General features: G+C 33.4%; 1 protein-coding gene across 2 annotated transcripts; it reads right to left on the bottom strand.

Moving 5' to 3' along the window:
• Nucleotides 1–8,217: 8,217 nt before the first annotated feature.
• Nucleotides 8,218–9,863, bottom strand: LOC109007479. Of its 2 annotated transcripts, none has more exons than XM_018987150.2 (2): nt 8,695–9,863; nt 8,218–8,536 (listed from the first exon to the last, which is right to left on the bottom strand). In XM_018987150.2, the coding sequence occupies exon 1, from the start codon at nt 9,808–9,810 to the stop codon at nt 8,782–8,784; it is 1,029 nt and encodes a 342-aa protein (XP_018842695.1). In that variant the 5' UTR covers nt 9,811–9,863; the 3' UTR covers nt 8,218–8,536; nt 8,695–8,781. The 2 variants fall into 2 exon arrangements, with proteins under 2 accessions (XP_018842695.1, XP_018842696.1); XM_018987151.2 differs by having other exon boundaries at nt 8,218–8,505.
• Between the last annotated feature and the right edge of the window lie 4,642 nt (nt 9,864–14,505).

The following is a 14,505-nucleotide window of genomic DNA, read 5'->3' as shown; positions in this document are numbered from 1 at the left end:
ATAAAAGTATCAAAAGTATGGATCCTTTAACTTCTTAATTTCATACTGTAAATTAATAACTGAAATAATTTATTTTGCTTCATTGATTTTAGAATTTTTTAAGTCAATTATTTAATGTCATTTATTCAATATTTATTCTGCATGAACTTTGAACTGTTTCAAATTATAATTTCGAATTAGTTTAAAAATTATTTGAAGGTTTTTACATTATATATTATTTATATGACATAATTTAATTTAAAAAATAAATTTTTAAAATTTAAATCTTATGTATTCAAGATAATATAACTAGCAGCAAAAATTATATTTAAAATTGTAACACAGTCAATTACATTAATAAAATGTACAAATAAAACATAAAAGTGGCTACATATAGAATTTTTATATAGGAAAACTTTATCAACAAATCTATTTCTATATGTAAATACTTATATCAATATTTATAGTTTTACCTATATAATTATACAGAATCAATTATTGAAATATTAAAAATTTTAAAAATTGAAATTTAAATTAAAGATTTTGATAAAATAGAGTACGTACTTATTAAAAATAATATTGTATATAAGCTTATACTCTAAAAGATGCTTGAAAAATAAAATAAAATAATAATTTTGTGAATATTCAATGATAAATTATTTCGGCTATATACAACAATAATAAACAGTACCACAATAATAAATGAATTTTACTACACAACTTCTATCACATTTTACATTTTATATTTTTTAAAATTTTTTAAATTTTTAATATTTTTTTTTAAATTTTTTTGTGAGTTTATTCTTTTTAAATTATTATACATATAATAAATATTTGATAAAAAAATAATAAAAATTAAAAATAATATGGAGTGTAGAGTGTTAGAAGGTAGTGAAGATTTTTTTATAATAAATACTACTAACCAATACAAATAGTAATTAACAGTGCTATAATATGTGATACAATAATAAACAGTACCGAACATTACTCGTGAACAATAATAAACAATTACAGTAATAAACAGTTCTAAACAGTAAAATAAATGATAAAATTTTATTAAATATTTTAAAAAATTAAAATCATGTAAATAATTAGAGTTTTTAATATAATTTAAATCTCATAATATTTTTAATTAACTAAAATCATTTTATCTAAATGATTTTCTATCATTATAATATCTTTAGAATTTTCAAAATAAAAGAGATTTACTTTAATAATGAAAAATGTGAGAATAATATAAAAATAAAATATTCTGAATTTTTTCAATGCTCCTTGGGTCATTGAATATTATGGTTGAATTTTACAACTTGTATTTTAAAATATGCTTCAAGAACAAAATGAAATAAAAATTTTATGAATATTAATAATAAAGTTTGTAAATAATAGAGATGTACTTTCCGATTAAATAATTATTAGATTTTAAAAAATAAAAGTTTAGTAGTGGTATTAATGAAAGTTTTTATATATATAAACTTGAGACAAGAAATTCTACCGACAAATTTAGTTCTATATGTAAATACTTACATTAATATTTACAGTTTTACCCATATAATTATACATAATCAATTAGTAAAATATTGAAATTTTTAAAAATAGAAAATTTAATTAAATAATTTGATAAAATAGAGTACACATTCAATAAAATTAATATTGTGCATAAACTTGTATTTTAAAATATGCTTCAAGAACATAATGAAATATAAATTTTATGAATATTAATAATAAAGTTTGTTAAAATATTTTTAAATTATAATTATGTAATTATACTTCTTTTACTATTATTTTACTACTAAGCAAATTTTTTTTCCTTTTGTTATTTATATCTAAATTAAAAACCTCATAATTTATTCTGATTACATATTATATAATAAAACTAATTGAATTAATCAATATAATCATATAATTTAATTACATTTCGACATAATCAAATGTTATATCTTATTAGTTATATATGCATGTTTATAGAAACAATTATGTAATATTTAGTCGTTTTAAACTATACTTTCAGTAACCAAAAAAACAATTATGTAATATTCACTTTTCTGACTTGCTTAAACATATAGTCTGTCTAAATCTATTATCAGAGACTTTAAACAATTATAGTTTACTTAAACAATTAATTATGTTATCTTCATAGACCTTATCATTAAATTCTCTTATTCTATATTAGATGTTTATATTTTAGAATAACCTAATACAGGACAAACGTGCATCGCACGTAAATACACTGCTAGTGTATATATATGTATATACAATCTTCACCTACTTTCGCACCAACCCTGCATGGATTCCCCACCAGCTAGCTTTCACAATCACAAGTAGCAGCTTAGCCCCTCCTCAATTTCAATCTTGGGCGCAGCATGCAGTACTTGCTGACCACGATCTGACTTCACATCAACGTGTATATACTATATATTATTCTATATATACAAACGTGATCTAGACGGTGATTAATTCCCACAACCTAAAGTTGGCCGTTGTTTACTTTCGAATTAATAAATGTATAAACAGTACGCATGCATGTAACCAAAAATAACATAAGAAAAAGCATATAAGTTTTGGTAAGTAGGGCAGGGACGTGCCACCAAATGCATTATCTACATAAATATATTATATTAACCTTATAATTAATATTAATTAATTTGCTCCATTAATGTTTTATCATAATTATAGAAAAACTAGATGATCTCATGTGGAAATTAATCTCTAGCTTGTTCAATCCATTCAATCTGACCCAGATTTAGAAAAGTTTGGTCTACTCTTAACTTCTTTGTTTGAAAATTCCATACAAGTTAGATCAGTTTATACCTAACGCATGCATGCAGATCAAACTTCAAATCACGTCATATCCAGGACTTTATAATAGCTTCATGATCATGATCTCCTGCAGGTTCATGTTCCCTTTCCGACGGAAAAGCCAAGAGATTGGAAAAAAAAAAAAAAAAACCTTGATTAATGCATGTTTTGAATCAAAAGGCCGGATGATCAATCATGCATGTAGAGTAATTGATCATCAAAGACTTTGTAGCTTCTCTAGGTACATATTCCCTCCCGACAACCTAGACCACATACATCGATCACTTCTAATTAATTAACTGCAAACCTTTTAAATGGCTTTGTGGATACCATCATATATATATATTTGTAACTTTTTAACATGGAATTAGTATATATTTATTCAACAATTTTAACATTGAATTCAGTCATTAAAGCAGACTGAATCAACTAATTTTGTAAATGGATTTAACATTAATATTTGGAATACTCTATTTATTAAAATCAATATTATCAGTTTATTTAATAGAAAAGTTATCCTCATTAATGATATCAGTGAGCATACTAGATTTAGAACTGATAGACGAATTAGATCTAAACGTTTTATTTATAATGAAATCAACCAAAACTAAACTTAACACTCACTAATCCTACAAGTATTTATATATCTGTTACATTTCGTAATACATACTCTGAGGTCAACCATCTATTCACTCATGCCCTAAACGCTTTTCCTAGCATATAACTGTTTTTTCTTTTACTAGATATTAACTAATTTAAACTTTGACTTAATCCAAATTTAACTATATTCAATTATAACTCAAATAACCCAAATTTTGACACTTATAAATATAATAGAGCATTTGTCTTCTTGTTGTTCATTGACCATATAATTGACTAATAAAACAGAATCAAAGCAAAAAATAAACCTTTGTTGCATATATAACATATACATGAAGAGCATCCTTCTTAGTGTGCTTCCAACTATTACTTATATAGGGAGAAAGCTGCAAGGCAATAAGTGGCTTTTATTAGAAATATTGTAGGATAACTCTAATTTTATTGATAACCTTCATTTATAATAGCCGGCTCTCCATTAGGTGATTTAGGCAATTGCCTAAGGCCCTCCAGCAGAAAAAATCCCCAACAAAAACAAGAAGTAAGTAGAATTCTTTAAAGAGAAAAAAAAAATATCCAATTAAAAAACTTAATTAACTCAATGAGAGAACATAAAAAGTATCAAATAGATATATATTAAGTCATTATTAGTTTTAAAAGTATCCCATATAATAACTATTTTACGTCCTCTCATTCTAAGAATACACTTATCTTTTATCATCATTAGTTTAATATATAATATGATAATTATAAATAGCAAAATCTAATTTTCGAGTGTTCATAAAAAGTTTTTGTATAATCATTTGAGGAGTTAAGAGCTCTTTTTTTTTTCCCCAAATGTATAGGTTGTTTACATAATTTTGTTGATAATAATAATTATAATTGCTTCTAAGAGTCTAAAACTACTTCTTGTAAAATGAGATTTGATAAAATTCTCTCTAAATAAAAAATCTTCTAATAAAGACTAAGTTAGTTATTAGTTGAAAATTTAGTTTAAAATCTTAATTAATAATTTTACTTTACACAACTATAAGATTTATTTTTAAATAAAAATATCGTATTAAAATAAAAATAATTTTATGTAATTTTATTTTTTTATAAAAAAAAACCCCACTCAAAATTTTAGCTTTAGGCCTTGGAAGTTGGAAGGCCCTATCAATAAAAGCACATTAATAAAAGCAGGGCAGGTTTTGGGGTGGAGATGAGACACAAAATTCTCATATTATCATTACACTTTTTTCAAATTCTTATACAAAATATAATAAACAATTCAACTTTTTTAAATCTCAATTCAACTTTTTTAAATTTCAAAATAATAATAATATTAAAATATAATATTTTAAATTTTTAAATGAAACATAAAATTATCATCTCACTCCCAACTTCTTAACTTCATTTGAAAAGTTGGGATATTAGTCAAACTGTCAAAGGACAACACCCAACTTTTCAAATGGAGTTATTGGTTGGACCCCCTCCCCAATGAAAAAAAAAAAAAAAACCAAAACAAAACTTGGGTACCAAAATGTGTAAGAGTAATATTAAGTATAGTTATATAATGCAAAAATGTAGTGGTGCAATCTTTTTAAAAAAAATGATGTTTATTATTAAAAAATTAATTTTTTTTTCATATAGATATCGTATTTATTTATCTTTTTTCAAATGGATTATATAATACGTAAACGTCGTGTAATTTTTTTTAAAAAAAGTGAGATTTATTGTAAAAATATTAATTTTTTTCATATAAATCTCATATTTATTCATTTTTTTTTTTAAATAATTACATGCACTTATGCTTTACAATTATAACTATTATCTCAATGCGAAAACTTAGTTTGGGTACCATAAAGCACATTTTTAGTGGAAACTTTAATTGAAAATACAAGGATTTTTATCTGCACAATATACTAAAATTGACTTTTCTTTCTTAAATTTATTAGCTGACTTTTCTTAAAATGGACTCTTTTTAAAAAAAAAAGAGTTTTCGAATATGCTTTATTTTTCCCAAAGACTTTTAATGATTCAATAAGTAGTAGTTTGCACGACTTCTTCTTCTACGTACCCTCGATTTCAACTGCGTATACATGCATAGGAGTGTGACATTCCTATCAGAGTTGCATATTTGCTGAATTTCACAGTACTTTATCATTGTATTTCACGTGTTTATATACACAGCCTTTTCAAGAGAATACAGAATCAAAAAGGAATAAAAACAATTACAAGAATTGTCGAGAATAACAGAAAGGTTTTCCACGATTCTTCTAGAACATGCTTAGTGGTATCATCTATGCTAATACGCTCCCTCGAGTCCAATGGAGTATCAACGACCTTGAGACTCGATCGAAAACGAGCAAATTTTTCAGCAACAATGGTTTTGTAAGGACATCAACAAGCTGGTCTTTGGAGCCGATGAAAGAGACATCAAGGGTCTTGGCAGCAACTTGATCTCTCACAAAGTGAATATGAAGGTCCATGTACTTTGTTCGGGAATGGTAGACCGGATTGGCAGCCAAGTAAGTGGCTCTAATATTATCACACCATAAAATTGGAGCTTGAGAAAGTGGAAGGCCTAATTCTCATATCACATTTTGAAGCCAAATAAGCTTTGCTGCAGAGGTAGCAACCGACTTGTACTCAGCCTCGGTGCTTGATCTTGCGACTGTTCTTTACTTTTTAGAGCTCCAAGAAATCAGGTGTGTACAAAGAAAAATACAAGAACCACCAGTCAAACGACGATCATTGGGACATCCTGCCCAATCGGCATCAGAATATGCTTGTAGGATAAAAGGAGATTGAGATGAAAAATGAAGACCATAATTGATTGTGCCTTTGAGATATCATAATATCCTTTTTACAGCACTTTAGTGTGGGAGCTTTGGGGAGTGTATGAACTGGCACACCTTATTTACAGAGAATGATATATTGGGCCTTATGAGTGAAAGGTAGTGAAGAGCACCTACAATGCTTCTGAATAATGTGACATCCTCAAAATCAGGGGAGTCAAACTTAGAGAGTTTGAGTTAGGCTACCATGGGTGAGCTCATGGATTTCGCATGCAGCATGTTGCTGCGAATGAGTAAGTCTTTTATGTACTTTCGCTGAGAGAGCAAAAGACCATCTCGTGTATAGTCTGTTTCTAGTCCAAGAAAGTAAGCTAAAGGACCTAAGTGCTTGACTGGAAAGGCCTTACTCAAATCACAAATGAGTGTGTCAATGGCAGATGCTTTTGAAGATGATGTTATGACAATGTCATCAACGTAAATGAGTAGATAAATTCGTAGATCACCATTGGATAAAATAAACAGAGATGGATCAGCTTTGAAGGCTACGAAACCATACCGTAGAAGCCATGAGCTTAGTTGGGCAAACCACGCCCGTGGTGCCTGCTTGAGGCCATAAATGACTTTCTGTAACTTGCACACGTAGTTGGGATGGAATGAATCAAAAAATCCTTGCGGTTGCTGCACGTACACTGTGTCCGATAAGGAGCCGTGGAGGAAGGCATTCGGGATATCTATTTGTCATAAGGGCCACCCACAGGAAACCGCTATGGAGAGTATCAGACGGATGGTGGGTGCTTTTACCACAGGACTGAATGTATCATGATAGTCGACTCCAACCTGCTAAAGGTAGCCTTTAGCTACCAATCTTGCTTTTCGACGGTCAATGGAGCCATTTGCAAAGAATTTCATTCGGTAGATCCACCTGCAACCCAAAATGTTAGAAGCATTATCAGGTGGAACTAAAGTCCGCGTTTGATTCTGTATGAGAGCTTTGTACTCTTCATTCATGGCATCAAGCCATTCGGGTATTTTTTAGGCAACTGTAAAGCTTGATGGAGTTTCGGGAATAGTGGTAGTGACGGTGAGACATTGCCGAGTGGGATAGGTCACAGTGCCATCTGTTCGAACAAGGGGACAGGAAGAGTTTGTCTAGGCTCGAGTTATGATAGCAGAACGTGGAGGGATTAGAGTGGTGGGAGAAGAGAACGGATTTGGAGAAGACTCTGTCGAAGAGGAAGATGCAGGGGATCAGGAGGAAGGAGACAAATTGTTTGAGGAAGAAGAAATAGGTGAATTTGGGGATGGGCTTGGGCCGAGGATGGATTCAGTGAAGACAGGTAAGTGGACCTTGGTGTTATTTGGATTTGACGAAGGGAAAGTAGTGGGTATGGGCGGCGTTTTTTACAACGGAAAAGATTGTTCATTAAATTTTACATCTTAGGACACATAAATTCGGTTTGTAGTACAATCCAAGCATTTGTAGCCCTTATGTGAAGGGCTATAGCCCAGAAAAAGACAAGATGTGGACCGAAATTGAAGTTTATGATTGTTGTATGGACGTAAATTTGGCCAACACTCACAACCAAAAACTTTTAGAAAGTTATAATCTGGAATTTTGTTGAAGACAAGTTCATGGGGTGATTTATTTTTCAAGATTGGAGATGGGAGGAGATTAATTAAATACACTGATGTCTCAAATGCTTCGGGCCAAAAAGTGAGAGGTAGAGAGGCATGGGCTAGAAGTGCAAGTCCAGTCTCAACGATATGTTTATGCTTTCGCTCGACGAGTCCATTTTGTTGATGAGTGTGAGGACATGAGAAGCGATGAGTGATGCCCAATTTTTGACAAAATGGAGTGAGTGGTTTAAATTCACCACCACCGTCAGTTTGTAAGACGATTAATATTTTTTATTGAATAAACGCTCAAGATAGGGTAAGAAATTGAGAAAAATATTATAGACATCAGATTTTAATTTTAAAGGAAAGAACCAAGTGTATCTTGTAAATTGATCAACAAAGGATAGATAGTATTTAAAACTACTTGAAGGAACATAAGGGGCTGGGCCCCACAAATCCGCACATAAGTCCAAAGGCTTTGTTGCCTGAGCCCGATTACTGTGAAAGGGTAGCTGATGACTTTTGGCCAAGCGACACGCTGAGCACTGGAAGGTGTTGTCTGTGGGGAGAAACGTCAAACGATTGTGATGCAAAACACGAGAAACTAAAGTAAGGGACGGATGACCCAACCGAAGATGCCACTGAGCCATGGAAGTCCTCTCGCCGATATGAGTTGAAGGTGATGAAGATGAAGCCGACGTAGAGGGAAAAAGATAGAGCCCATTACGGGTAGGACCTGTGAGGAGTAGCGTTCCCGTCAATGTGTCCTTCACAGCAAAATGAGATGCATGGAATTCAAAATAGCAACCATTTTCAGTACATAATTTACAAACTGAAATGAGATTTTTAGTGATTGAGGGAACATGGAGTAAATTACGAAGAGTAAAGGATGAAGAAGAGGAGGAGGGGAAGAGAGAAGAGTCACCAATGTTCTGTATAGGGAGAGCCAAACCATCACCCACTCGGATCTGTTCACCACCCTGATAGGGTTTTGAAAAGAGACTGAGATTATTCAAGTCAGTAGTGATGTGGTGAGTTGCCCCTGAATCTGGGTACCAGCTGACATCAGGGTGGGTGTTTGAGGTTGTGAGATTTGCAGAAAGGGAAGGTGGTGCTTCATACTGGTAAGAGTGGTCAAACCGATGATAGCATTGTAATGTAACATGCCCATAATTTTGGCATACTTGACAGTGAGGCCTGGAGGTTGCATTCTGAGACTGGGTATAGGGAAAAAAGCAGAGTGAGTGTTGCAACCTCCTCTTAAGGGATTGTTTATGCGACCTCTTCCATTGCGACCATGTCGACCTCCTCGCGTGAAACCTCTGCCACGCTGATCTCGGCTTCCAGTGGTAGTAAAGTGAGCTGAAAGCTCAACTTGATTGTAAGGCCGCGCAGCATGAGCAATACGATTTTCATGTACAAGCAGCAGTTGAAATAATTCATGTGAAGAGATGGGTTCAGCCCGTGTGGTGATAGAAGTTATGAATGACTCATAAGCTGAACCAAGACCAGTAAGTAGATAGGTAACAAAATCTTGATCAGGTAAGGGATTACCAGAGATTGCTAAAATGTCTGCTAGAGCACGAACTTTGCCAAAATATTCTGTGATGGCTATGTCGCCACGAGATAAATTTGCAAGTTGAAATTGCACTTGAAATTGCTTTGCATGTGAGTACAAAGTGAACATGGAAGCCAGAGAATGCCATAAGTTGCTAGACGTGATGACAAAAAGAAAATGTCCTACAACAGAGTCCGAAAGGGAAGAGAATAAAATGCTAAGAACAAGTTGATCCGTTCTTTTCCAGTAAGTGAAGCTTGAATTAATGGTTGGAGTGGTTGTTTGAATAGATAGGAACTTAGGTGGGCAAGGAAAAAACCCATCGACATACTTGTAGAGATCTTGACCTTTCAGGTAGGCGCTGATCTGTACCTTCCATAGAGGGTAATTATCTGTGGTTAACTTTATGGAAACGATACTGGAAAAGGACGAAGCAAGGGAAGGGTTGGGAGGGGGAATCAGGGGTGCAGAGCAAATGGCCATGAAATCAGAATGACTAGTGGTCGAGAGGCTTTGGATACCATATCAGAGTTGCATATTTGCTGAATTCCACAGTACTTTATCATTACATTTCACGTGTTTATATACACAGCCTTTTCAAGAGAATATAGAATCAAAAAGGAATAAAAATAGTTACAGAAATTGTAGAGAATAACAGAAAGGTTTTCTACGGTTCTTCTAAAACATGCTTAGTGTTATCATCTATGCTAATAATTCCAACCTTTAATATTAGCAGTCAAGAGTGGAAAAGTTTGGTAAGTGGACCCATCTTTATAAAATGACGTTGAATCATATTATTTCATTGGGAAATGATACACTTCCTGCTCGGGGCTATTGCTGGTAGCTCCCGCTCTCATTTTTTATTTTTTTAATATTTTTTTACTTAGTGATTAAGAATATATTTTTTAATACTATTGTGATTTTTTTAATTTTTTTAAAAATATTTAAAAGTATTAAAATATATATATATATATATGAAAAAAAAAAATCCTAACACTAACGGTAGCTCCCAGCAGGAGCTGGGAGCGGTAGCTGTAGAGCCATCTTATTTCATTACTTTCTCCTTACACAACAGTTAATCGATCGTGCCACCTTCTTAAATCATATGATATTTTCTTAAATCATATGATATTTTGTGATGTCTTGCAATTCACTTAAACCCACTCACCTTCTCATGTATATATATATATATGTACACCTTCATCATTGCAATCATGGCTTGTGCACAAATTAATCAATACAATTAATGTGAGAATGTTAGTTATGTTTGCAGTGTCTGATGTGGTTGAATCTATATTTAAAGTAAAATAAAGATAGACGTGTGAAATGATTCTTAATTTCTTACAACATTTATGGAGTATTTAATATTGTCTAAAAAATCTATACATGCAATAAAAAGTATTCTAGATTTTATTTAAATACTTACTCATCTCCTATTTCAAACTCTCAAATTTAATTTTTTTTTAACTTTCCCGTGTCCAATCATGACTTGACACCAGCTTTAATGGTTTGGAAGAAAGATTATATATATATATATATATTCTATTATAATAAGTAATTATCTAATTATAAACAATAATTTTTTGTTATTTTTTCGTTAAGTTTTATTTTATTAAAAGATCTTTAAAATTTTTGATTATTTAATATATAACTCTCTTATAAAATTTAATAAAAGATCTTGTTTTATCAAAATATTTTTAAAATTATTGATTATTTAACGTGTAGTTCTCTTATAAAATTTAATAAAATATAATTGTTACAAGATATAATTAAGCTAGCTCAAAGAGAATTCAGAACCGTATACACCGTCTTCACCAACTTCCCCACCAACCCTGCATGGATTCCCCCACCAACTAGCTTTCACAATCACAAGCAGCCCCTCGTCAAAATTTCAATCTTGGGCGCAGCGGTACTTGCTGAAGATCTCTTCACATCAACATATATATATATATATATATATATATATATATATATATATATATACAAAAGTGATCTAGACGGTGATTAATTCCCACAACCTAAAGTTGGTTAATTACTTTAGAATTAATAAATGTATGAACAGTACGCATGCATGTATGCAAAAATAACATAAGAAAAAGTATATATGTTTTGGTAAGTAGGGCAGGGACGTGCCACCAAATGCATTATCTACATAAATATATTATATTATATATTATATTAAGCTTAGATCTAGTTATGCTATACAGAAACCTCACATTTCTACACACTACTTAAAAATATGTAAAAGAATAAAATTACATATTTTTAAGTTATGTACAAGAATATGAAACTTATGTCTAGATTTTTTCTTAAGCTTATAATATTAATTACTTTGCTCCAATGTTTTATCATAATTTCCACACAGTAGTAGTACTTCACCTCAATCCACTATATACATAATGGAAAAGCTACTATGTCTTTTACGTTTGACCGTTCTAGTTGATCGCTGGTTAATATTTTTTATTTAATAATTAAGTAAGTAATTTTAAGTATATTGATGTATATTTTTATTTTTAAAAAAAATTTAAATAGATTTAAAAAATGTAAAAAGAAAAAAAAATGTCTGGGCGGCATAGTAACCTTACCCTATATATAATGCGCGGTTTTCTACTCTTTATTTCACTATTGGCATCCCAATATTATATAATCTTATATATAGATATAAATATATATACATATCAGTATTAATTGGATCATTTGAAAATTATATCCCTTATATATAATTTCTTTTGGAGAAAAATATAAAATTATGTAATTTTAATAAAAAAAAAAAACAGATTCTGGATAATTATAGAAAAACTAGATGATCTCATGTGGAAATTAATCTCTATCTTGTTCAATCCATTCAATCTGACCTGTAATTCTAGATTTGGAAAAGCTTGGTCTCTTAACTTCTTTGTTTGAAAATTCCATACAAGTTAGATCAGTTTATACCTAATGCATGCAAATCACGTCATTAAATATTTAGGTGCAAAGATTCAAATTATCCAAGACTTTAATAGCTTCATGATCATGATCTCCAGGTTCATGCTCCCTTTCCGACGGAAAAGCCAAGACATTAGAAGAAAAAAAAACCCTTGATTAATGCATCATGTATTGAATCGAAAGGGAGGATAAGTCATGTAGAGTACGTAATTGATCATCAAAGACTTTGTCGCTTCTCTAGGTACATATTCCCTCCCGACAACCTAGACCACATAAATCGATCACTTCTAATTAATTGATTAATCCAAACTTTTTAAACGACTTCGTGAATACCATGATATATAAATATATATATATATATATATATGTTGATGTCGTATTTCACAGCTTGAGTAGTACTATTATATCCAAGTTCCACGTCGCTTGCAACTAAGGGGATAAGAGGCTCCGGTGACACTTGAGATCACTTTGATGCCTAAGTCAATGGATAGATATATGAAGAAAGCTCAAAAATACAAAGTGATAGTAAGGTTTTTCAGACAGAGAGCGAGAGAGAGACCTCCTATGGAAGGGATAGCCCTTATTTATACTTGATCCGGGTTCCTCTACTGAGGGAAATTATGGTATGTCAGGTGCCAGACCTGCTACCACTCATTTTTCTGTCACCACAGTGTGTCAGTCTGTGGCTGAGGGAGATCATGCCATGTTAGGTCATGCTAGGCCAGACCTGCTGCCTCCTTTCTGCTAAGGTCGTGTGTCAGATCGTAACCGAGTCGTCCTACATGCTCTGGGGGGCATGCCGTAGCTTGTTGGGCTTTCTGACATGTGCATTGAGTGCGGCGTTCCTTGAGTCTGACGAGATCATGATCGGGCATGCCTAGCAGTCTGCGTTCAGTGGGATGTCCTACTTGATGCCATACGGTAGGGCTTGGTAAGTTGCCGAGTTATGAGATGCTCTCCTTAATCCCTCCGAGCTTGTGTCAAAAGGCCTTCCCGAGTTGAAAATGCTGGTTTCTGGTCTTCTGGCCAGAGGCCTCTGGCTTCCCCTCCTCGGACCCGGGGTTCCATAGCTCAACCTTCCTAGGCTTAGGCCCTTCCTCACATGGGTTCCATGGCTCATCCTTCTTGGGCCCGGGCCCTTCTGGGAAGGGCCCTCCCTCATAGTACCCTGCGAATTTCTATCATGTGCGCGTGATGGGAATTTATAATGCTTTTAATCCCACAGACAGTTCAGCTTCCTTTACTTCGATAAAGGCCGCCCGTTCGGTTCCTGTCGATTCTACTTCCCGAGGCCAGTTGCACGCTCAATAAATGCTTTTCCTCTGTTCTCGCAAGCGTTCCATCTCCCAACGGTTGATTGGACGTGCTGACTGTCTTTCTCTTCACGCCCTAGGACATCATTGGTCTGTGCCCCCCCCACACACCTGACGTGACGGCTGCCATTCGAGACGTCACCTCGGCTTCTGGTATCCGCGTGGCTTTCACTGGCGTCATCATTGTCAGGGTCGTTTCATTTCCTGTGTGCCATCCAATCTTCCCCTACTATATAAAGCCCACTTCTCCCTCTTCTTCCTCTCTTATAGTCTTCCTTCGAGTTCCTTACAGCCTCCCTCGAGTTTCTTATAGTCCACTTCTTCTTTCGAGTTCCTCCATTTCTCCAGCTATCGTGTTCCTTCGACCATTCCTCCTTCAACAGCATTCTCCTCCCTTTGAGTCCGCTTCGTTTTTCCTGCTGCTTTCCATCGTCACAGTGGCACGTAAAGCTGATCTTGTTGCTTTATACTTCGGGGGGAAACACTGGGTTTCCTCCATCTCCGGCACTGACCTCATGGCATTCCGCTCCAAGTATAAGATTCCTCATTCTGTGGTTCTGGAGATTCCTCGAGGAGAGCATGTGGTTAACCCTGACGGCACTGCGACAAGGGTGGCTCTTTTCCAATTAATGCTCGCCAATGATCTTCGCTTCCCGTTCTGTCACCCGATTTGCGAGGTTCTAAATTACCTTGGACTGGCCCCGTCACAGCTCCACCCAAACGCGTGGCACCTCCTGATTTCCAATTGTATCATTTACTGGATGGTACTTAGCAAGACACCCAAAGAATACCCAGACCTGACGGCTCGGGAATTCTTTTACGCATACCGGCTTGTCTACCGACCGGGTAGCATATCGGCTTGTCTTCTGACCGAGTAGCATCGTCAGCTTCCAGGCTGGGTCTTCAGGCCGAAAGATTGTTTTGCTCGAGCAATGTCACT

The sequence above is a fragment of the Juglans regia genome, chromosome 16, assembly GCF_001411555.2.
Source record: "Juglans regia cultivar Chandler chromosome 16, Walnut 2.0, whole genome shotgun sequence".
In the NCBI taxonomy this organism is placed as follows: domain Eukaryota; kingdom Viridiplantae; phylum Streptophyta; class Magnoliopsida; order Fagales; family Juglandaceae; genus Juglans; species Juglans regia.
The sequence above is the reverse complement of the archived record's forward strand: the minus strand, read 5'-3'. Positions and strand labels throughout refer to the sequence as shown.